A 17,017-nucleotide genomic window follows, 5' to 3' on the forward strand; every position below is an offset into this window, starting at 1 on the left:
AACGTACAGCATTAATAGGTCTCATTTATCTCGTCCATGAATTACCCGCACACCTATACTAACTACGGTGGCGGCGCGCTGCGCGGGTTCGCCCGCCTGAGCCGTGCGTTCTGTTTGTGTGGTCTGCTCTCACAAGCGTCACATTGTTGAAGGAAGTTGGAGGCGTTATCTCTGTTTGACGTATCCAGAATGTCTCGAACAACCAGTTTCGCTAGCAGGAGGTTGCAATGTATATGCTTAACGTTCAGTCTGTTTTTGTTATTCGCGTTATCTTCTTTGAGTCACTCGTCGATGAAGTTCGAGTCGCTTGTTTCACTTCCCAGCCCGAAACAGGCATGGGATTACGTGGCTGATCTAAATCACATGTGGACGACGAATCCGGGACTGTACGTTGCACTCTTTTTATCAAACGTTTCGCGCCAGGTAGCATTCTTGATTAGACTGAGTAGTACAGCGTAAACGATCGCTGGGATATCTATGCCCTTTAGATGGGACTGGCGTGTTAGAAGTCAACCTGACAAGTAGGGGGCCAAAATTTTACTTGACCCCTTCCCTCTTACAAAATGCCGCTCCATTTTGACCAGTCAAATGCATTTTTTTTAAATCATACTTCTGATCGGGTAACTGTCGTCTGCTACAATTGCTCATTAACTCACAGATGGAAAGTCATGCTGTTCTTGTTTGTGTTGTGGACTTCTGAGGTTGGGAAAGCTAACTCATGAGAGCTCTGCGGGAATCTGATGAACTTTTTTTGGAAAAGTATGCAGTGCCTCAAAAATTATTTTACCTGAACCTATACTCACTGCCGGTTCCCTGTCCTTTGCAGACATTTAGCCTCCTCCATACACAGGCGAATGTACTTTGAGCACAAAATTAAAGGCACTTTACAGATTTTACAGCCTCAACAAGGACCAAACCTGAAACACCAAATCATTCACAACACTTCGGACATGCCTGAGCAGTGGCATAGCCAGAAAAATATAGTTGGGGTGGGGTTCTATGGTGACTTTACATTGAGGAGGAGGATTTCTCCCCCGTCAAAACGAATTAAATGATTCTAACAGCAAAAATGTGGTTGCAAAAAATAAGATATTTATTGTCATTATACAACGTCCCATATAAGTAAAAATATTAATCCGCAGCATCGACTTCACGATCCAGTCGAGCGGAGGCAGCCACCCCGTCTGGGAGTACGACGTCCTGCTCAACGAACGGCTCTCGCCCTACGGAATCCTCGCCAGAACCGCCCACTACGTCGTCGAGCCGGCGGACGCCGCCAGTTTCCGCATCACGACGACTGCCTCCTTCTGCAAATTCCACCTACTATGCGGTAAAGGGCACTGCTGGTTAACTAAACGGACACAGCCGTTCACTTTGGTTCATTGCTTGCAGCTTCGACGAAGAGCGTCACGACCTTTGCCGCCCCGCATGCTAGGAGCGGCGGCACACAGCTACGGGACACGTTTACGGTTTCCATGACGCCGCTGCTGGCTTGGCTGTACGGACACGAGGCACTGCAGCTACACCACAGGGGCATGCTGGACCGTATTGTCGGCCAGCTGGAGAAGGGGAAGCGTGATTCGCCAGGCATGCCGGCCGTGCGCATGTGACATGGCCTGTTGCGCTTTGCAGCTTTCGGAATCGATGCAAGATTTCTAAAACGTGGGGAGGTGTCCTTACAAAAGTCTGCGGGGGCTACTAAGCGGGCCTCTTCAGTTGCGGAAATGCAGGGTTCACCCAAGTTCCTCGACGAGGGCTGGGCTGGTGACATTAGCAGCAGTTGCGAGTTGCAGGGTGGGGCTCTTCGAGTTTCAGCTTGGAACCTGCTAGAGGGGGGTAAAAAAAAAAGAAAGAAAAAAGAAGAAGCACTTTCAGTGCAATTTGTTTAGCTTGAAGGCCTGGGCCATATTGGGGAGAAGATACAAAGAATCAGACCTCCAAATTGTGCTTGCTATCTATAATCATAATCCAAATTGCTATTTATAATTAGGGCCTGACTTTTTCGGGTTTTATTTTTGGCCAAATTCGGGGGGTAAATATCGGGTGATATTTCTCGTTTGAAAATTTGGGTGTACAGTCAAACTCCTTTATAGCGAACACCTTTTTAACGAAAATACCAGTACAGCAAATTTTTTTGCGGTCCCGCTGGAGTCCTATAGGTCCAATAATGGACATCCTTTTTAACGAAAATACCTTTACTGCGAATTTTTTTTGCTGTCCCCTGAGTTTCGTTTTAAAGGAGTTTGACTGTATTCGGGTTAAATGCCGTTACGGCATATTCTGTGGTCAGGAATTCGGGTGATTTTTTTTGTTTAATAAAAATTTGCCTTAACATGGAACTAATGTTTAGCAATGTTATCAAACTTTATTTTTAATGCACGCTTATGAGTGTGCCACGTGACCCGGATGTTTTCGGGTAGATTCGGGTTAAACCCGTATTTTACAGATTTCGTTCGGGGGGTAAATATCGGGCGGATACGGGTTTAACCCTAAAAAGTCAGGCCCTATTTATAATCAGCAGACTTCACTACCTTCCAAACATGCATCTATCTCAAGCCTGGCAAGTATGATGGTGGAAAAGCACGGTTTACAGTGCTCTCCTTATCATCATAGGAATGTCCCTTTGACGGTACACAACATGCCGCAAGATACTTCCATCCAAGATTTCAGTCAATTTCACCAACATGCTGACCTAGAGTCACAAAAGGGATATACTACTGTGCACAAAGAATCATCCCAAGGTTTACAAACACAACTGCACACCTTCAACAACGAAGCGTACCTTATCAATGTTTACAACAATAACAAAAATGTTTGAATCTAAAATTTTGAGATAGCATATTTCTTCTATTTTTGTATGCCATCTTGATGTTTGGAAAGCCAAGCCAGGCATAGAAAGCCAGGAAGTGGGCCAATACCACGACCAGAGTCATAAGGCATTTCTGCACAAATTCATGCGCAGTATGCCTCCAGTTTGTTACACTTTCACAAACTGCAAACGTCAGCCTTCGATACAATCGAACACAACCCAGGCTTAAAGGTGATGCTGATGACGACAGGAGTTTTAATGGTGCATGGATAAATCCAGTCCCTTTTGTATTGATATCAGGTCACAGCAAGGCTTTAGCAGCAAGCTTTAATTCCGCGAGGTGAAATCTTTGCACTTTAGTGTCCCCAGAAAAAAAAAAAATAACAATGCCCACTTCCAATATAAAAACTGGCAGCACGGAAATCTCTCACAGAACATTTCCCGAATCTATGACATATTGAACAATGACAAATGCGAGGCGTACTCACATCTAGTGAACGGTGATGTTGAAGACGCATAAGTTTGGGCTACTTGACTAAAGAGTTCCGCTGAAAAGCAAAATTACGTGGGATTTTTTGTTACTCAGCCGGTTTGAGGATCCACAGTAGGTTATACTAAGTGAAATTAAATCGACACACATTGCGGATATAAACAGCGATGTCCAACCTACGGTTATTTCTAGAGGCGGAATAATGTTCTTTAGACAGATACAAACATTGTCAAGTGTGATTTATCTGTTGACAGAACACCTCCAGTTGTCAGCTGATGCCATCTTAGACTAGATATGACCTGATTGCTAACTGATGTGACACAGTTGCCGTTCCCCTATATGAGATATTATCCGCTAGCCGCTGCCATCTATACAACACACAACAAATGCAAGTTCCAAAACCATTGGGCACAATGCGAGCCTTCTGAGCTTTTGTGAACACACTTATGTAATTATGTCTCAGCTTTACAAACATATTAAAGGGAAGACTAAAATTTCTGTATTTAACTTTCATTTTGCGCAGACAAAATAATGACTACTTAAATATTCATACCCAGCCAAAACGACAGTTAGCACCTTGCGGTTACCCCAAATTATTCTTAAACAAAGTTACTAGGTAGGACAGATGCTGTAAATGCTTCTCCCGACTGAGAAGAATTTTCGGAACACAACGGAGAAGGTATCCTGCCACGTGCGTCATGTAAATGTGTATACCTGCTCCTGCTTAGGCTCGAGAAAGAGCCAGCAGCATTGTAAGCTAGAGACTGACGTGGGCCGGGCCCAACCTGAGCAGCCTTTATTACGCTTCCCTTTGCTTCGCCTAAGAACAGAAAACGAATAAAGACAACGCGATCTCCACCGCTCTCTAGCTCTGAATGCTGAGCAAAGGAGGGACTGCGCGCCTCATGGTTTAAAAAATGCTGCTCTCTAAGGGGACATAGAGCCCTCAATGATCCAGTACGGCCGATCACGGTGACATAGCCGGTTCACGGTGTGTTAGGGCAGCAAAACGACGAGGAATAACGCCACACTAGACAAGCCGCATCTGCTAGTACTTCACAGTGTGTTTACAGTATGTCTTGTGAAGAGCAGAAACAGCAAAAGGAGTTTTGGCACATGTGGCTATGTACGTGTGTGTATGTAGTATTGCGAACCAGACACCGTCCGTTGACGGGATCCTTTTCGTCCGCAATAATCTTCAGCGGCAAATAACGAACGCCATGTATCCATATGCCTATGCCAGTAACTTGGGAGGGGGCTTGAGTTCGTATTTAAGGGTGCGGGGCTATGTCAATCTCTATTGCACAAGAATGAAAGAAATATTTATGAGAAAGAGACACTACAGTGCCTAAACAACGAGGTAGTTCCTATCGGCTTTCAAACAAGGTGTATTTTATAGTAGTCAGTAGTGTGAGTTCTACTAGTAAAAGTGCCAACGAATTAAGAGTCTCATGTTGCGTGTCAGAATGCTTTAACCCATACATTAATGGCCTTGTTGCGCATTATTACGTTGTACTTACGGTGTTATTTGTTTTGTTAAGAAAAACTCTGCACCTTTTATAGCACTAGCCATCTTAGGTACGTGTGTCTATAACCGCTGCCGCACCAGAACTGGACGGCTGTTTCGGGTCTTATGGGACCTCGAGGCAACGTTTGAGGCAGTGGTGTCGGAAGGTCATGCGATGTCTTCCTGTCAAGATGAGAGCCTCAGCAGAATGTACAACCACAATGCTTTCTTAAAGGGACGGTCACATCTGGAACTCCAGCTATGAAACCGATACCCTATGTTTGGCACCGGCCGACAATATACAGCGAACCCTCGTTGATATGGCCACCGCCGTTCCCGCGGATTTTGGTCATCAAGCGAATTGTCATATTGACGAGAAACGCACCCTCCGCGGACCGGACACACCGCTACGCACAACAAAAGCCGACGTAATTACGATTTATTTTCTGAAAAATCTGTTAACAAGGACTACGTCAAACAATTTTCGGTCATTAATTTTTCTAACTGGACAGTAGCCCCATCAATTGCGGACACGTTATCGACCGTTGTCTGCTCACAAAATAACGAGGCAACCTGTGACGCCATACTTTAACGCGTGTCACCATCTGAGCGAGGTACGAGATAGCCTCTCCCGGGGGCTACCCTGAGGGTCGTGTGACGTGGTCATAATAGTGGATTTATAATGCCTGTGTTTGAGCGTACTTGTGACAAAAATCGTGGTCACTGTCCAATAAACGGATTGTCATATTAACGAGGGGGATTTACATGCTGGCGGAACGGTTCCCGAGAGAAACGGTCACAAAGCGAGTACATGTCAGATTAAAACGGGGGTCATATTAACGAGGGTTCACTGTACCGGGCTCATTTTATCGTCCGAAAAGTGCTTAGATACTAAATAAACGAATTTGAAAGATCAGCGCCGCTTCCGCAGCTGCGGAGTTTCTGGCTGCGCGACCTCACTCCTTAAGCGGAGGTGTGAGAGGGCAGCACTCGGAGGAGAAAGGCGACATCCAGGTGCCCCGTAACTCCGTGTGACGCCCGCCGCACTCCTTTCCTCGAGGTTGCGCCCTCACTGGTTCTTAGGGAGTGACGTTTTCTCGTTTTTCTAGAGGGGAAATTCCGACATACTCTTCAACATCCGGCGTCTGCTCCCGTCATGTATTCCATCGAATAACGGTCAAACTCCGCCACTTTTTCGCGCAGGATTTTTTTATGCCGTGGTCGGCAGTCCAGGAGGAATAGAATGACACCATTAGACCATTAGTTTAGAAACTGACTTGAATGGATGCGACCGTCCCCGTAAGGACAATGTAGCGGGCGAGTTTGTTAGGACCTAGTCCCTGTTTTGTTTCTGTCTTGTCTCTGGTGCCACGCTATCGTTTGGTGGATTTTTAAGCGGGGGCTCTACTTTTTTTGCAGATTCCCACACAGAATCGATTGTTTGCGCTAATTTTGTGGTAAAAGTCGCAGAATAGAGTAAAAAATACACAACAGCAGAAAGTCATTACATGTAGCTTGTGTATTCGTGAAACGTACAAATCTTTTACTACCAGACATGCTTCATTTCTAAATTCCCTTTTTCTTCTATTATAACGCTTTGGAAAATGTCAGTGCCTTTTTTGCAAACTCTGTTTCTTTTTTTTAAATTTGCAATAAAATCTGAAAACACTACTCAGTAAAAAAATGTGGTGGCTGTCACTGCAAAGTACGCTCGCCGATGCTCAAAGAATAAAATGAGCCACACAAAGAAGCGTCATTTCGATGTTCCTTTGTGTCAACTTGGACCAAATTTGCATCGTACTCACCGACACCCTCTCCAGTTTTGCTGGAGGTCTCAAAGAGGCAGCCTTCTAGCTCTTCCGCATACTGCAGGGCGGTGCTATAGTTGACGGCTCTCGCTTGATGACCGTCGTCGATGAGGTCCTTCTTTGTTCCGCAGAGAAAGACGCGACACTTCTGTAACACGTAGGCATATACCATGTAATCCAAAGAGGGCGAAGCGTCGTGCCCACCTCTTCGTGTTTACGGAGTTCCGAGACCCACTTCTTGGCCTTCTGGAAACTCGCTTTGTCCGTCAAGTCAAAGCACACGATTGCCACACCGGCTCCGCGGTAGTAGATGCGGCTCATGGCTTCGTACCTCTCGCTGCCCGCGGTGTCCTGAAGACACAGAATCTGCATTTACCTACCACACAGTCCAAGTGCAATAGCTGCTTTTAAAGGCAAAGTATCTCATTTTTGGCTGCTACAGAAGCTTTTGGCATCTCAGCAATAATTTGCAAGAGAGCCCTTTCAGCTGTTCGAGGGCAGGGGAAAGTTAAATTATGCCATTGAGGAAAAATATTTTGCCCGATAGAATGGGTTTCAAGCGATGATAACCCCCGAATTGACAGATGGAACTTGACTTGAAGCCGCATCCTGACTTGTGCAAGTCCGTGCCAAGACGGTTTGAACGTGTCATGAACCCTCCTGCTGTCTTACCTGGTCAAGTTTAAGCCTGCTAACTGCGTATGGGAGGGAGATTTTTGTACAATTTTTGCACTTCCAATTTGCTTCGCAGTATGAAAACGCAACATTTTGTAGAGTCAGGACTGATAAGATGCGTTCACCCGCCATCCTGCACCAACACTTGTGCAAGGGCCCTGTAAACAAATTGATGATGCATCAGCTCATGTAAAGCCAAGACAGGCAAGATTCCGAGTGCCGTGTGGCTTCCCGGAGCTGGCGTACTGGAGCGTTATCCGAGTCGGGTTCAAGGTAGCCCAAGCGCGGACTCGAAATTTTCATCCCGCGTATCATGTTGAGCTCGCTGCGTCAGAACACTTCAAGACGAAGAGGGTTTCTGAAGTGCACTGACACCTTTCCAAAGCAGCTGCAAGTCAAGTCGACATCAAGCCAAATCTATGAATTCGGGGGAGTAAGTGTTGCTTGCCCTTTTAGCTGTGGGCACTTCCAGTTGAGATGTTGTCGTGCAAAATGCAACTACATGAACGCAGATGTGGCTGCACCAGTTTATTACACTGCTCTGTATCAAGTGTTCCACTTAGGGGTTGGAACAGACCTTCCACTGTGCGTGAAATGCTGCATCCACTAATAAGATCTGCCACCCAACTCCATGCTTGAAGAGTTTTTTTTTCTTTCTCACGCTTATCACCCGCGCAAAATGACTGCTACGTGCTCGTTTTATGTTCATCGTTATAAACGCAAGTTTACACGGGGAATTTTCCTGCAGACAATCTTACCCATATTCCGAGGGTGACTTTTTTGTTCCTTAGGAGAACTTGTTTAGCGCCATATGCTGCTCCAATTGTCTGCAACAAATCGTGTTATAAATCATCTTGGCTAGTATATGTCCGTTCAGTTTACTCACGTTCTGGTACGGCGCCGTTCCATTAAAACGATCGTATAAGTACCGCTCCACTAAACTTGTCTTTCCGCAGTATTCCTTTCCTAAAAGCACAACTTTCAGATCCACTTGGCTCATCTCAACCTGTTTCTCGGAAGCGGTTTTGTCTTCCGTTTCTGCGTCAAAGAAAATTCTTTTTTAAATGCACATGCGCTGGGTTTGTGTCGTGTTTACACGGCGAAGGCTATCAACTGCACACGAATGAAAACCAACACTTCAGCATGACCTTATCACTGCTGTGTGTACGGTTAGCACGTGCAATACACTAAAACAAACGAAGGCCAAAACTGCTGCTCTGAAAGTACCAATAACATGATCACCAAGGTTTGGTAAGAAACATGCGTGACACAGCTGTGTTGTGTCGTCATTTCTCTACGTGTGTCAGACAGTTTCTGCGAATGTCACTTACAGTTTGCGCGGAGTCCAAGCCTTGTTGAACCACAACAGCGCTCGCTGCTGTAAGCCATCAAAGCAGATGACACACCATTGCTGGTGGATGGCACCCCACGTGATCTCGTAGGTGTCTTCGATTGGGCTGCTGCACTCGATTCAGCGGAAGTGCAGCGGCGCAGTGCAGTGCAGAGCAGAAACGTGAATAAGGTAGCTGGCGCTGTCAGCGTATCAGCGACCTGGTGCATACTCGCAATACATTTTGTTATTTTGTTAAGACAGCTTGGTCATCGAGGTCATCGAGTCAATTAGTAATTAGTACGGCAACAGCTGCCCAAAATGTTGCGACGCAATGCTGACGTCTGTGACAAAAGACCGGAGGAAGGTTTTCTATTCGATTGGCTCTACTGCTCTAGTGTAACGTGTAACTCTGTTGCACGAGGGCAGCACCTGTCGTGCACTTGCCCCTTACATTTTCTTCCGAAACCGAAACGTCGGTGCCGTCGTGCTGTCACTTGTGTGACGCGTTTGTCAATTTAGCTTTGGTTTGGGGACAATCTTCAGAACTCTGAAGCCTGTCCTACAGCTGGCCAACCTTTTCAGTGACTTTCATCGTTAATTGCTTAGGCAATTTGAGGCCTTGTATGTATTTGTCCCTTCTATGTTGTTCCAGCCTCAGAACATCAGTTTTCTCATCTTCAGAACTCGTCGCTCTTTTTGTCCAATTAGTTTAGACAGCGCTGCGCTCGCAACTGAGCCACGCTTCTTCGGTTTCGGTTTTTATGGTACATATATACAAGCAGGAAAGTTGGGGAAGTCGGTAAAGATGCATAGGGATAGAACTGCAAACCAGACGTGGACGGACAGAAGAGCTGTTGGTGTATCTACTTCTGTCCGGCCTCCGTTTGCGGCTTTATTCCCATTTAGTACAGCTTGGCGATAGCATCTTTTATTTCTCCGGATTATGTGCACGCTTCTGATCTTTTTTTTTTTTTTTTATGGAATACTTATAGGCTTCACGATGCCGTTGGTTCCAGTTCCTTTCCTCGGCTTAAATGCACGCAAGAGCAGCTGTTAGTGGGAGCTGATAACATACTATACACGCATAAAGAAAAAATCAAAGCCGAGAGTGCAAACACTACGCACTCGAACAAGACCTATATGCATCCCTAAACCTACACCTGAGTAGGGTAGCTCACGTGACAGGGTTGTACCACGCAGGGGCGGACCCAGACGCTCGGTTGGGGGGTTCTTTGTCAGAGAGCGTAGTGGGGGAGGGGAGAGGGAAATCCAATGTACAAACTGAAGTTCGCCCGGTCCGCCACTGGTACCGCATGACCCTACAGTAGAACATAAGAAGAGGAAGCAAGCAAGCTCGTGCATGCGATCCAACAGAAACCTTTTCCTTGAGTCTGAGGAGCAGGGCCCTGTGCTCCTCAGACTCAAGGGGCGCGTTCGGTGAACTCTGTCCCTCACACTCCAGTGCTCTACCCTCTGCTAACTAAACGGTCTTTCAGAGCCACAAGCCCAGGCAAAGTTTCCAAGGGGGCTCACCGGCTTTCTGGCGTCCCCTTCCTCCATACGCGCTCCGACCTGCAAGCTGGAGCGTGAGAGTTCATCAAGAGCGCTCCACTCCGGAAAAAGGAGTGATACAGTTGAGTAAAAAGGAGAGCGCTCCCTGTGCTCTGGAGCCGCTACTCAACGTGCCCGTGGTGAGTAGCTAGTCGGTCGAGTAGGTTTGGGAAGATGTGGACGGAATGGCCTTCCTGCAGGATGGCTACATCGTTTCTAATGGCACATTCCATTGGAAGAGCTGGGTCAAATTTTTGCTCCGGGAAGGGACAAAAACTGTGCCATTGGTGGCAGAATCGTGTCAGACGTTGAATGTTTCATTGGCAGGCAAAACGTTTGCTCAAAAGAGCAATAGTTTTTGAGCCATGAGACCAAAGCTAACCCGGGAAAGCACGGGCTCACGTGCTATGCGCGGAGCGTGATTCGTACCTTGAACGATTGTTAGCATTCCATTGACGAAGCAAAGCAGTGTGACCCCACCCAGCGCAGGGCAAAATCTGCTCTCCCAATGGAATACGCCATAACAATTGCATAACATGATAAAGCCAACAACAATCCAATCCCAAACAAGCACATGCAGCATGAAAATATCGTAGGAAGATTCAGTAAAAAGACACAATCGCGATTCTTTTCCAGCAGCTTAGGCAGCTTGAAACACAACAAGGAACGATACATGACGAACATTTTGCTTGGAAGGCTACATAACTTGCGCGCATGGAGAGAAATTTACTTTGACAGCTGCGGAAGTGAATCTCGCTTGTTTCACCTAAAAAGGAAGTCTCAACACACTCATTGAAACAACTGTGCAAGCTTGCTTGCTTTCGAATGGTGTTATGATGCGCCATCCCAGGACTTTGTGCTCCTGAGGGGATAGCTGCTCGAAAGCATCCCACGAAACGCCGCTTCGAGCAGAATGCTACTTCAACTCTTGTAGGTTTAGGAACGCACCCCTGTTGGACCTCCGTGTGAGTTGAGTGGCAAAGCTCAAAATTCTAAATAGCTGTAGCTCTTGAACATTCCTCAACAACGGGTAGTACAGTCGAACCTCGATATAACGAATTTGTAAATGCTGGCTCTTTGTTTCGTTAAATAGAGATATTCGTTAAATGGAACATGCCACGGAGGAGAAGTAAGGAGAACTCTTCTCGAAATAAGGTTGCTGTCATGCACTCTTTCAGATGTACTTGTGTGTCCAGTGCGAGCAGAAAAAATATTTTGCTAAGTAAACACGTTTGCTGTGCATCGAGGAACGATCTCGCTATGAATTTCTCGCCTACAGTTTTTGTTAGTGCAAAGCGAGAAGCTTTTATTTTAGAATGCGGGGAAGCCGCCGTGAAGGGGTTCCGTGTTTCCTTGAAGGCTTGAATGTCGCCGTAAGCGTAGTGCGGTCGCAGTCTTGCGGTCAACAAGCTGTTCTCTTTTTTTCTTTGAGATAAAACACGACACCCGAAGAAGCACAAAGGTTGTTGTCCGACATCGTACAGGATATGGTATTTACATCACCGCCAACGCACAACCAAGATATCACCTAGATATCAGCTAAAATATCTAAGATATCAGTTTAAATAACAACTAAAATGTCAGCTAAAACATCATCTAAAATATCAGCTAAGATATCAGTTAAAATAGCAGCTAAAATATCAGCTAGATATCAGCTAAGATCTTAGTTAAAATATCAGCAAAAATGTCAGCTAAGATAGCAGCTAAAATATCAGCTAAGACGTCAGCTAAGGTGTCAGCTAAGATATCAGTTAAAATAGCAGCTAAAATGTCAGCTAAGATATCAGCTAAAATATCAGATATCAGTTAAAATAATAACTAAAATGTCAGCTAAAACATCAGCTAAAATATCAGCTGAGATATCAGCTAAGATCTTAGTTAAAATATCAGCTAAAATGTCAGCTAAGATATCAGCTAAGATATCAGCTAGATATCAGCAAAGACTCCTGCGTGCGAATGGGGCTCTAAGATAAATGTCGACACAGTTCTCTGTGAAGTCGGTCCAGGACGCACGATCCCCCTGCGGTAGGTGTGACATAGGCCGCCTGATACCACTACGAAGTGAGGCAGTAACAAATCAGCTAAACATAGGGTAGCATTATCAGCTAATGGTAAACATTATCAGCTAAATATCAACTAAGCTATCAGCTAAAATATCAGCTAAGATATCACCTAGATATCAGTTAAGATCTTAGTTAAAATATCAGCTAAAATGTCAGCTAAAATATCAGCTAAGATATCAGTTAAAATATGAGTTAAAACATCATCTAAGATATCAGTTAAAATATCAGCTAGATATCAACTAAAACTCCTGCGTACGAATGGGGCTCTAAGATAAATGTCGACACAGTTCTCTGAAGTCGGTCCAGGACGCACGATCCCCCCTGCGGTAGTTGTGACATAGGCCGCCTGATACCACTACGAAGTGAGGCAGTAACAAATCAGCTAAACATAGGGTAGCATTATCAGCTAATGGTAAACATTATCAGCTAAGACATCAGCTAAATATCAACTAAGCTATCAGCTAAGATATCACCTAGATATCAGCTAAGATCTTAGTTAAAATGTCAGCTAAAATGTCAGCTAAGATGTCAGCTAAGATATCAGTTAACATATGAGTTAAAACATCAGTTAAAACATCAGCTGAGATATCAGCTAAAATATCAGTTAAAACATCAGCTAAGATATCAGTTAAAACATCAGCTAAGATATCAGTTAAAATATCAGCTAGATATAAGCTAAGACTCCTGCGTGCGAATGAGGCTCTAAGATAAATGTTGACACAGTTCTCTGTGAAGTCGGTCCAGGACGCACGATCCCCCCTGCGGTAGTTGTGACATAGGCCGCCTGATACCACTACGAAGTGAGGCAGTAACAAATCAGCTAAACATAGGGTAGCATTATCAGCTAATGGTAAACATTATCAGCTAAGATATCAGCTAAATATCAACTAAGCTATCAGCTAAGATATCACCTAGATATCAGCTAAAATATCAGTTAAAATATCAGCTACGATGTCAGCTAAGATATCAGTTAAAATATCAGCTAAAATGTCAGCTAGATATCAGCTAAGATATCAGTTAAAATATAAGCTAAAATATATAAGATATCAGTTAAAATAATAACTAAAATGTCAGCTAGATATCAGCTAAGACTCCTGCGTGCGAATGATGCTCTAAGATAAATGTTGACACAGTTATCTGTGAAGTCGGTCCAGGACGCACGATCCCCCCTGCGGTAGTTGTGACATAGGCCGCCTGATACCACTACGAAGTGAGGCAGTAACAAATCAGCTAAACATAGGGTAGCATTATCAGCTAAATATCAACTAAGCTATCAGCTAAGATATCAGCTAAAATGTCAGCTAAGATATCAGTTAAAATAGCAGCTAAAATATGAGCTAGCTAGCTGCTAAAATGTCAGCTAGATATCAGCTAAGATATCAGCTAAAATATCAGCTAAGATATCAGTTAAAATAGCTAAAATATCAGTTAAAATATCAGCTAAGATATCAGTTAAAATATCAGCTAGATATCAGCTAAGACTCCTGCGTGTGAATGAGGCTCTAAGATAAATGTCGACACAGTTCTCTGTGAAGTCGGTCCAGGACGCACGATCCCCCCTGCGGTAGTTGTGACATAGGCCACGTGATACCACTACAAAGTGAGGCAGTAACAAATCAGCTAAACATAGGGTAGCATTATCAGCTAATGGTAAACATTATCAGCTAAGATATCAGCTAAAATATCAGCTAAGGTATCACCTAGATATCAGTTAAGATCTTAGTTAAAATATCAGCTAAAATGTCAGCTAAAATATCAGTTAAAATATGAGTTAAAACATCAGCTGAGATATCAGTTAAAATATCAGCTAGAACATCAGCTAAGATATCAGTTAAAATAGCTAAAATATCATCTAAGATATGAGTTAAAATATCAGCTAGATATCAGCTAAAACTCCTGCGTACGAATGGGGCTCTAAGATAAATGTCGACACAGTTCTCCGAAGTCGGTCCAGGACGCACGATCCCCCCTGCGGTAGTTGTGACATAGGCCGCCTGATACCACTACGAAGTGAGGCAGTAACAAATCAGCTAAACATAGGGTAGCATTATCAGCTAACGGCAAACATTATCAGCTAAGATATCAGCTAAGATGTCACCTAGATATCAGTTAAGATCTTAGTTTAAATGTCAGCTAAAACATCAGCTAAAATATCAGTTAAAACATCAGCTAAGATATCAGTTAAAATATCAGCTAGATATCAGCTAAGACTCCTGCGTGCGAATGAGGCTCTAAGATAAATGTTGACACAGTTCTCTGTGAAGTCTGTCCAGGACGCACGATCCCCCCTGCGGTAGTTGTGACATAGGCCGCCTGATACCACTACGAAGTGAGGCAGTAACAAATCAGCTAAACATAGGGTAGCATTATCAGCTAATGATAAACATTATCAGCTAAGATATCAGCTAAGGTATCACCTAGATATCAGTTAAGATCTTAGTTAAAATATCAGCTAAAATGTCAGCTAAAATATCAGTTAAAATATGAGTTAAAACATCAGCTGAGATATCAGTTAAAATATCAGCTAGAACATCAGCTAAGATATCAGTTAAAATAGCTAAAATATCATCTAAGATATGAGTTAAAATATCAGCTAAGCTATCAGCTAAAATATCAGCTAAGATATCAGTTAAAATATCAGCTAAAACATCAGTTAAAATATCTGCTAAAATGTCAGCAAAGATATCAGCTAAAATATCAGCTAAAACATCAGCTAAAATGTCAGCTAAGATATCAGCTAAAATGTCACCAAAGATATCAGCTAAAATATCAGTTAAAATATCAGCTAAAACATCAGCTAAGATATCAGCTAAAATGTCAGCAAAGATATGAGCTAAGATATCAGCTAAAATATCAGCTTAGATATCAGTTAAAATATCAGCTTAGATATCAGTTAAAATATAAGCTAGATATCAGCTAAGACTCCTGCGCGCGAATGAGGCTCTAAGATAAATGTTGACACAGTTCTCTGTAAAGTCGGTCCAGGACGCACGATCCCCCCTGCGGTAGTTGTGACATAGGCCGCCTGATACCACTACGAAGTGAGGCAGTAACAAATCAGCTAAACATAGGGTAGCATTATCAGCTAATGGTAAACATTATCAGCTAAGACATCAGCTAAACATCAACTAAGCTATCAGCTAAAATATCAGCTAAGATATCACCTAGATATCAGCTAAGATCTTAGTTAAAATATCAGCTAGCTAGCAGCTAAAATGTCAGCTAGATATCAGCTAAGATATCAGTTAAAATATGAGTAGGGTTCGTGGTTTTCGGCATTTTCCGAAAAGTGCCGGAAAACACCCCCCGAATAATTTTTTTCAGATTCGGAATATTCCGAAAAAATACGAATTTCTCGTATCCTGACAGCTGCCATTCCTGGAACCGCAAAGGGAAATCCCCTTGGAATCTCCCTTTGTCGACTGTTTCTCGAGCGATTTTTCCGTTAAAAAGGCTATCCGGTGCCGAAAGGGTATCTTCGGGCTGTGCCCTTGTTTCGTTGTGCGTAAGCACTTATAGGAGGATGACCTCAGCTCTGTTGATGAATCTCGTATGGATGATATAAAGCGCGAGTTTTTCGAATATGGTGCATGCCCTGCCCCTCAGGTGGATATATCTCCTATTCAGTTTTAGACGACCCGTTCCAGCACATGGCCTTTGTTGTCGCAGTGCACCTTAAGCATACTGGCTATTCCTGTTTCTAGCGCTAATGTTGAGCGCGCGTTCTCTAAACTGCGTGTTATTAATCACAAGGAGCGAGCCGCTATGACAGATGTGAGCATGATGTACGCTTGCATCTATTACAACAAAAGGTAGTCTCATTGTTTGCTGGTTTGGCACAGGCAATAAAAGACATTGTTAATGAAACCATGAATCAATTCACTTCTTTTCGGTTCGTTGTTACTTCGCCCGCAAAACAGGCTCTCCTTCATGCGAAATAAATAGATGCCCGTATTCGGGCATTTATTTTTTGGGTGGAGTATAGATGCCGAAAAAATCCGATTTATAGTCCCCAATATAAATGCCGATAAACACCCCCCCGAATTGGGTTGAAAATAAATGCCGAAAACCACAAACCCTAAATATGAGTTAAAACATCAGCTGAGATATCAGCTAAAATATCAGTTAAAACATCAGCTAAGATATCAGTTAAAATATCAGCTAGATATCAGCTAAGACTCCTGCGTGCGAATGAGGCTCTAAGATAAATGTTGACACAGTTCTCTGTGAAGTCTGTCCAGGACGCAAGATCCCCCCTGCGGTAGTTGTGACATAGGCCGCCTGATACCACTACGAAGTGAGGCAGTAACAAATCAGCTAAACATAGGGTAGCATTATCAGCTAAATATCAACTAAGCTATCAGCTAAGATATCAGTTAAAATATCAGCTAAAACATCAGTTAAAATATCAGCTAAAATGTCAGCAAAGATATCAGCTAAATATCAGTTAAAATAGCTAAAACATCAGCTAAGATATCAGCTTAGGTATCAGTTAAAATATCAGCTTAGATATCAGTTAAGACTCCTGCGTGCGAATGAGGCTCTAAGATAAATGTTGACACAGTTCTCTGTAAAGTCGGTCCAGGACGCACGATCCCCCCTGCGGTTGTTGTGACATAGGCCGCCTGATACCACTACGAAGTGAGGCAGTAACAAATCAGCTAAACATATGGTAGCATTATCAGCTAATGGTAAACATTATCAACTAAGCTGTCAGCTAAGATATCACCTAGATATCAGCTAAGATCTTAGTTAAAATATTAGCAAAGATATCAGTTAAA

The 17,017-nt window shown here is 43.7% G+C and overlaps 2 protein-coding genes across 3 annotated transcripts; one reads left to right on the forward strand and one right to left on the reverse strand.

Moving 5' to 3' along the window:
• Positions 1-55: 55 nt before the first annotated feature.
• Positions 56-2,043, forward strand: LOC135377349 (uncharacterized). Its single transcript, XM_064609706.1, has 3 exons — positions 56-386; positions 1,143-1,330; positions 1,393-2,043. The coding sequence occupies exons 1-3, from the start codon at positions 190-192 to the stop codon at positions 1,608-1,610; spliced, it is 603 nt and encodes a 200-aa protein (XP_064465776.1). The 5' UTR covers positions 56-189; the 3' UTR covers positions 1,611-2,043.
• LOC135377350 (ras-related protein Rab-24-like) lies at positions 1,071-8,778 on the reverse strand. Of its 2 annotated transcripts, none has more exons than XM_064609708.1 (7): positions 8,621-8,778; positions 8,176-8,327; positions 8,048-8,116; positions 6,819-6,965; positions 6,612-6,762; positions 3,298-3,357; positions 1,071-1,823 (listed from the first exon to the last, which is right to left on the reverse strand). In XM_064609708.1, the coding sequence occupies exons 2-7, from the start codon at positions 8,287-8,289 to the stop codon at positions 1,771-1,773; spliced, it is 594 nt and encodes a 197-aa protein (XP_064465778.1). In that variant the 5' UTR covers positions 8,290-8,327; positions 8,621-8,778; the 3' UTR covers positions 1,071-1,770. The 2 variants fall into 2 exon arrangements, with proteins under 2 accessions (XP_064465778.1, XP_064465777.1); XM_064609707.1 differs by having other exon boundaries at positions 1,071-1,826; positions 8,621-8,776.
• Positions 8,779-17,017: the final 8,239 nt, after the last annotated feature.

This window comes from Ornithodoros turicata, chromosome 1 (genome assembly GCF_037126465.1).
Source record: "Ornithodoros turicata isolate Travis chromosome 1, ASM3712646v1, whole genome shotgun sequence".
NCBI lineage: Eukaryota > Metazoa > Arthropoda > Arachnida > Ixodida > Argasidae > Ornithodoros > Ornithodoros turicata.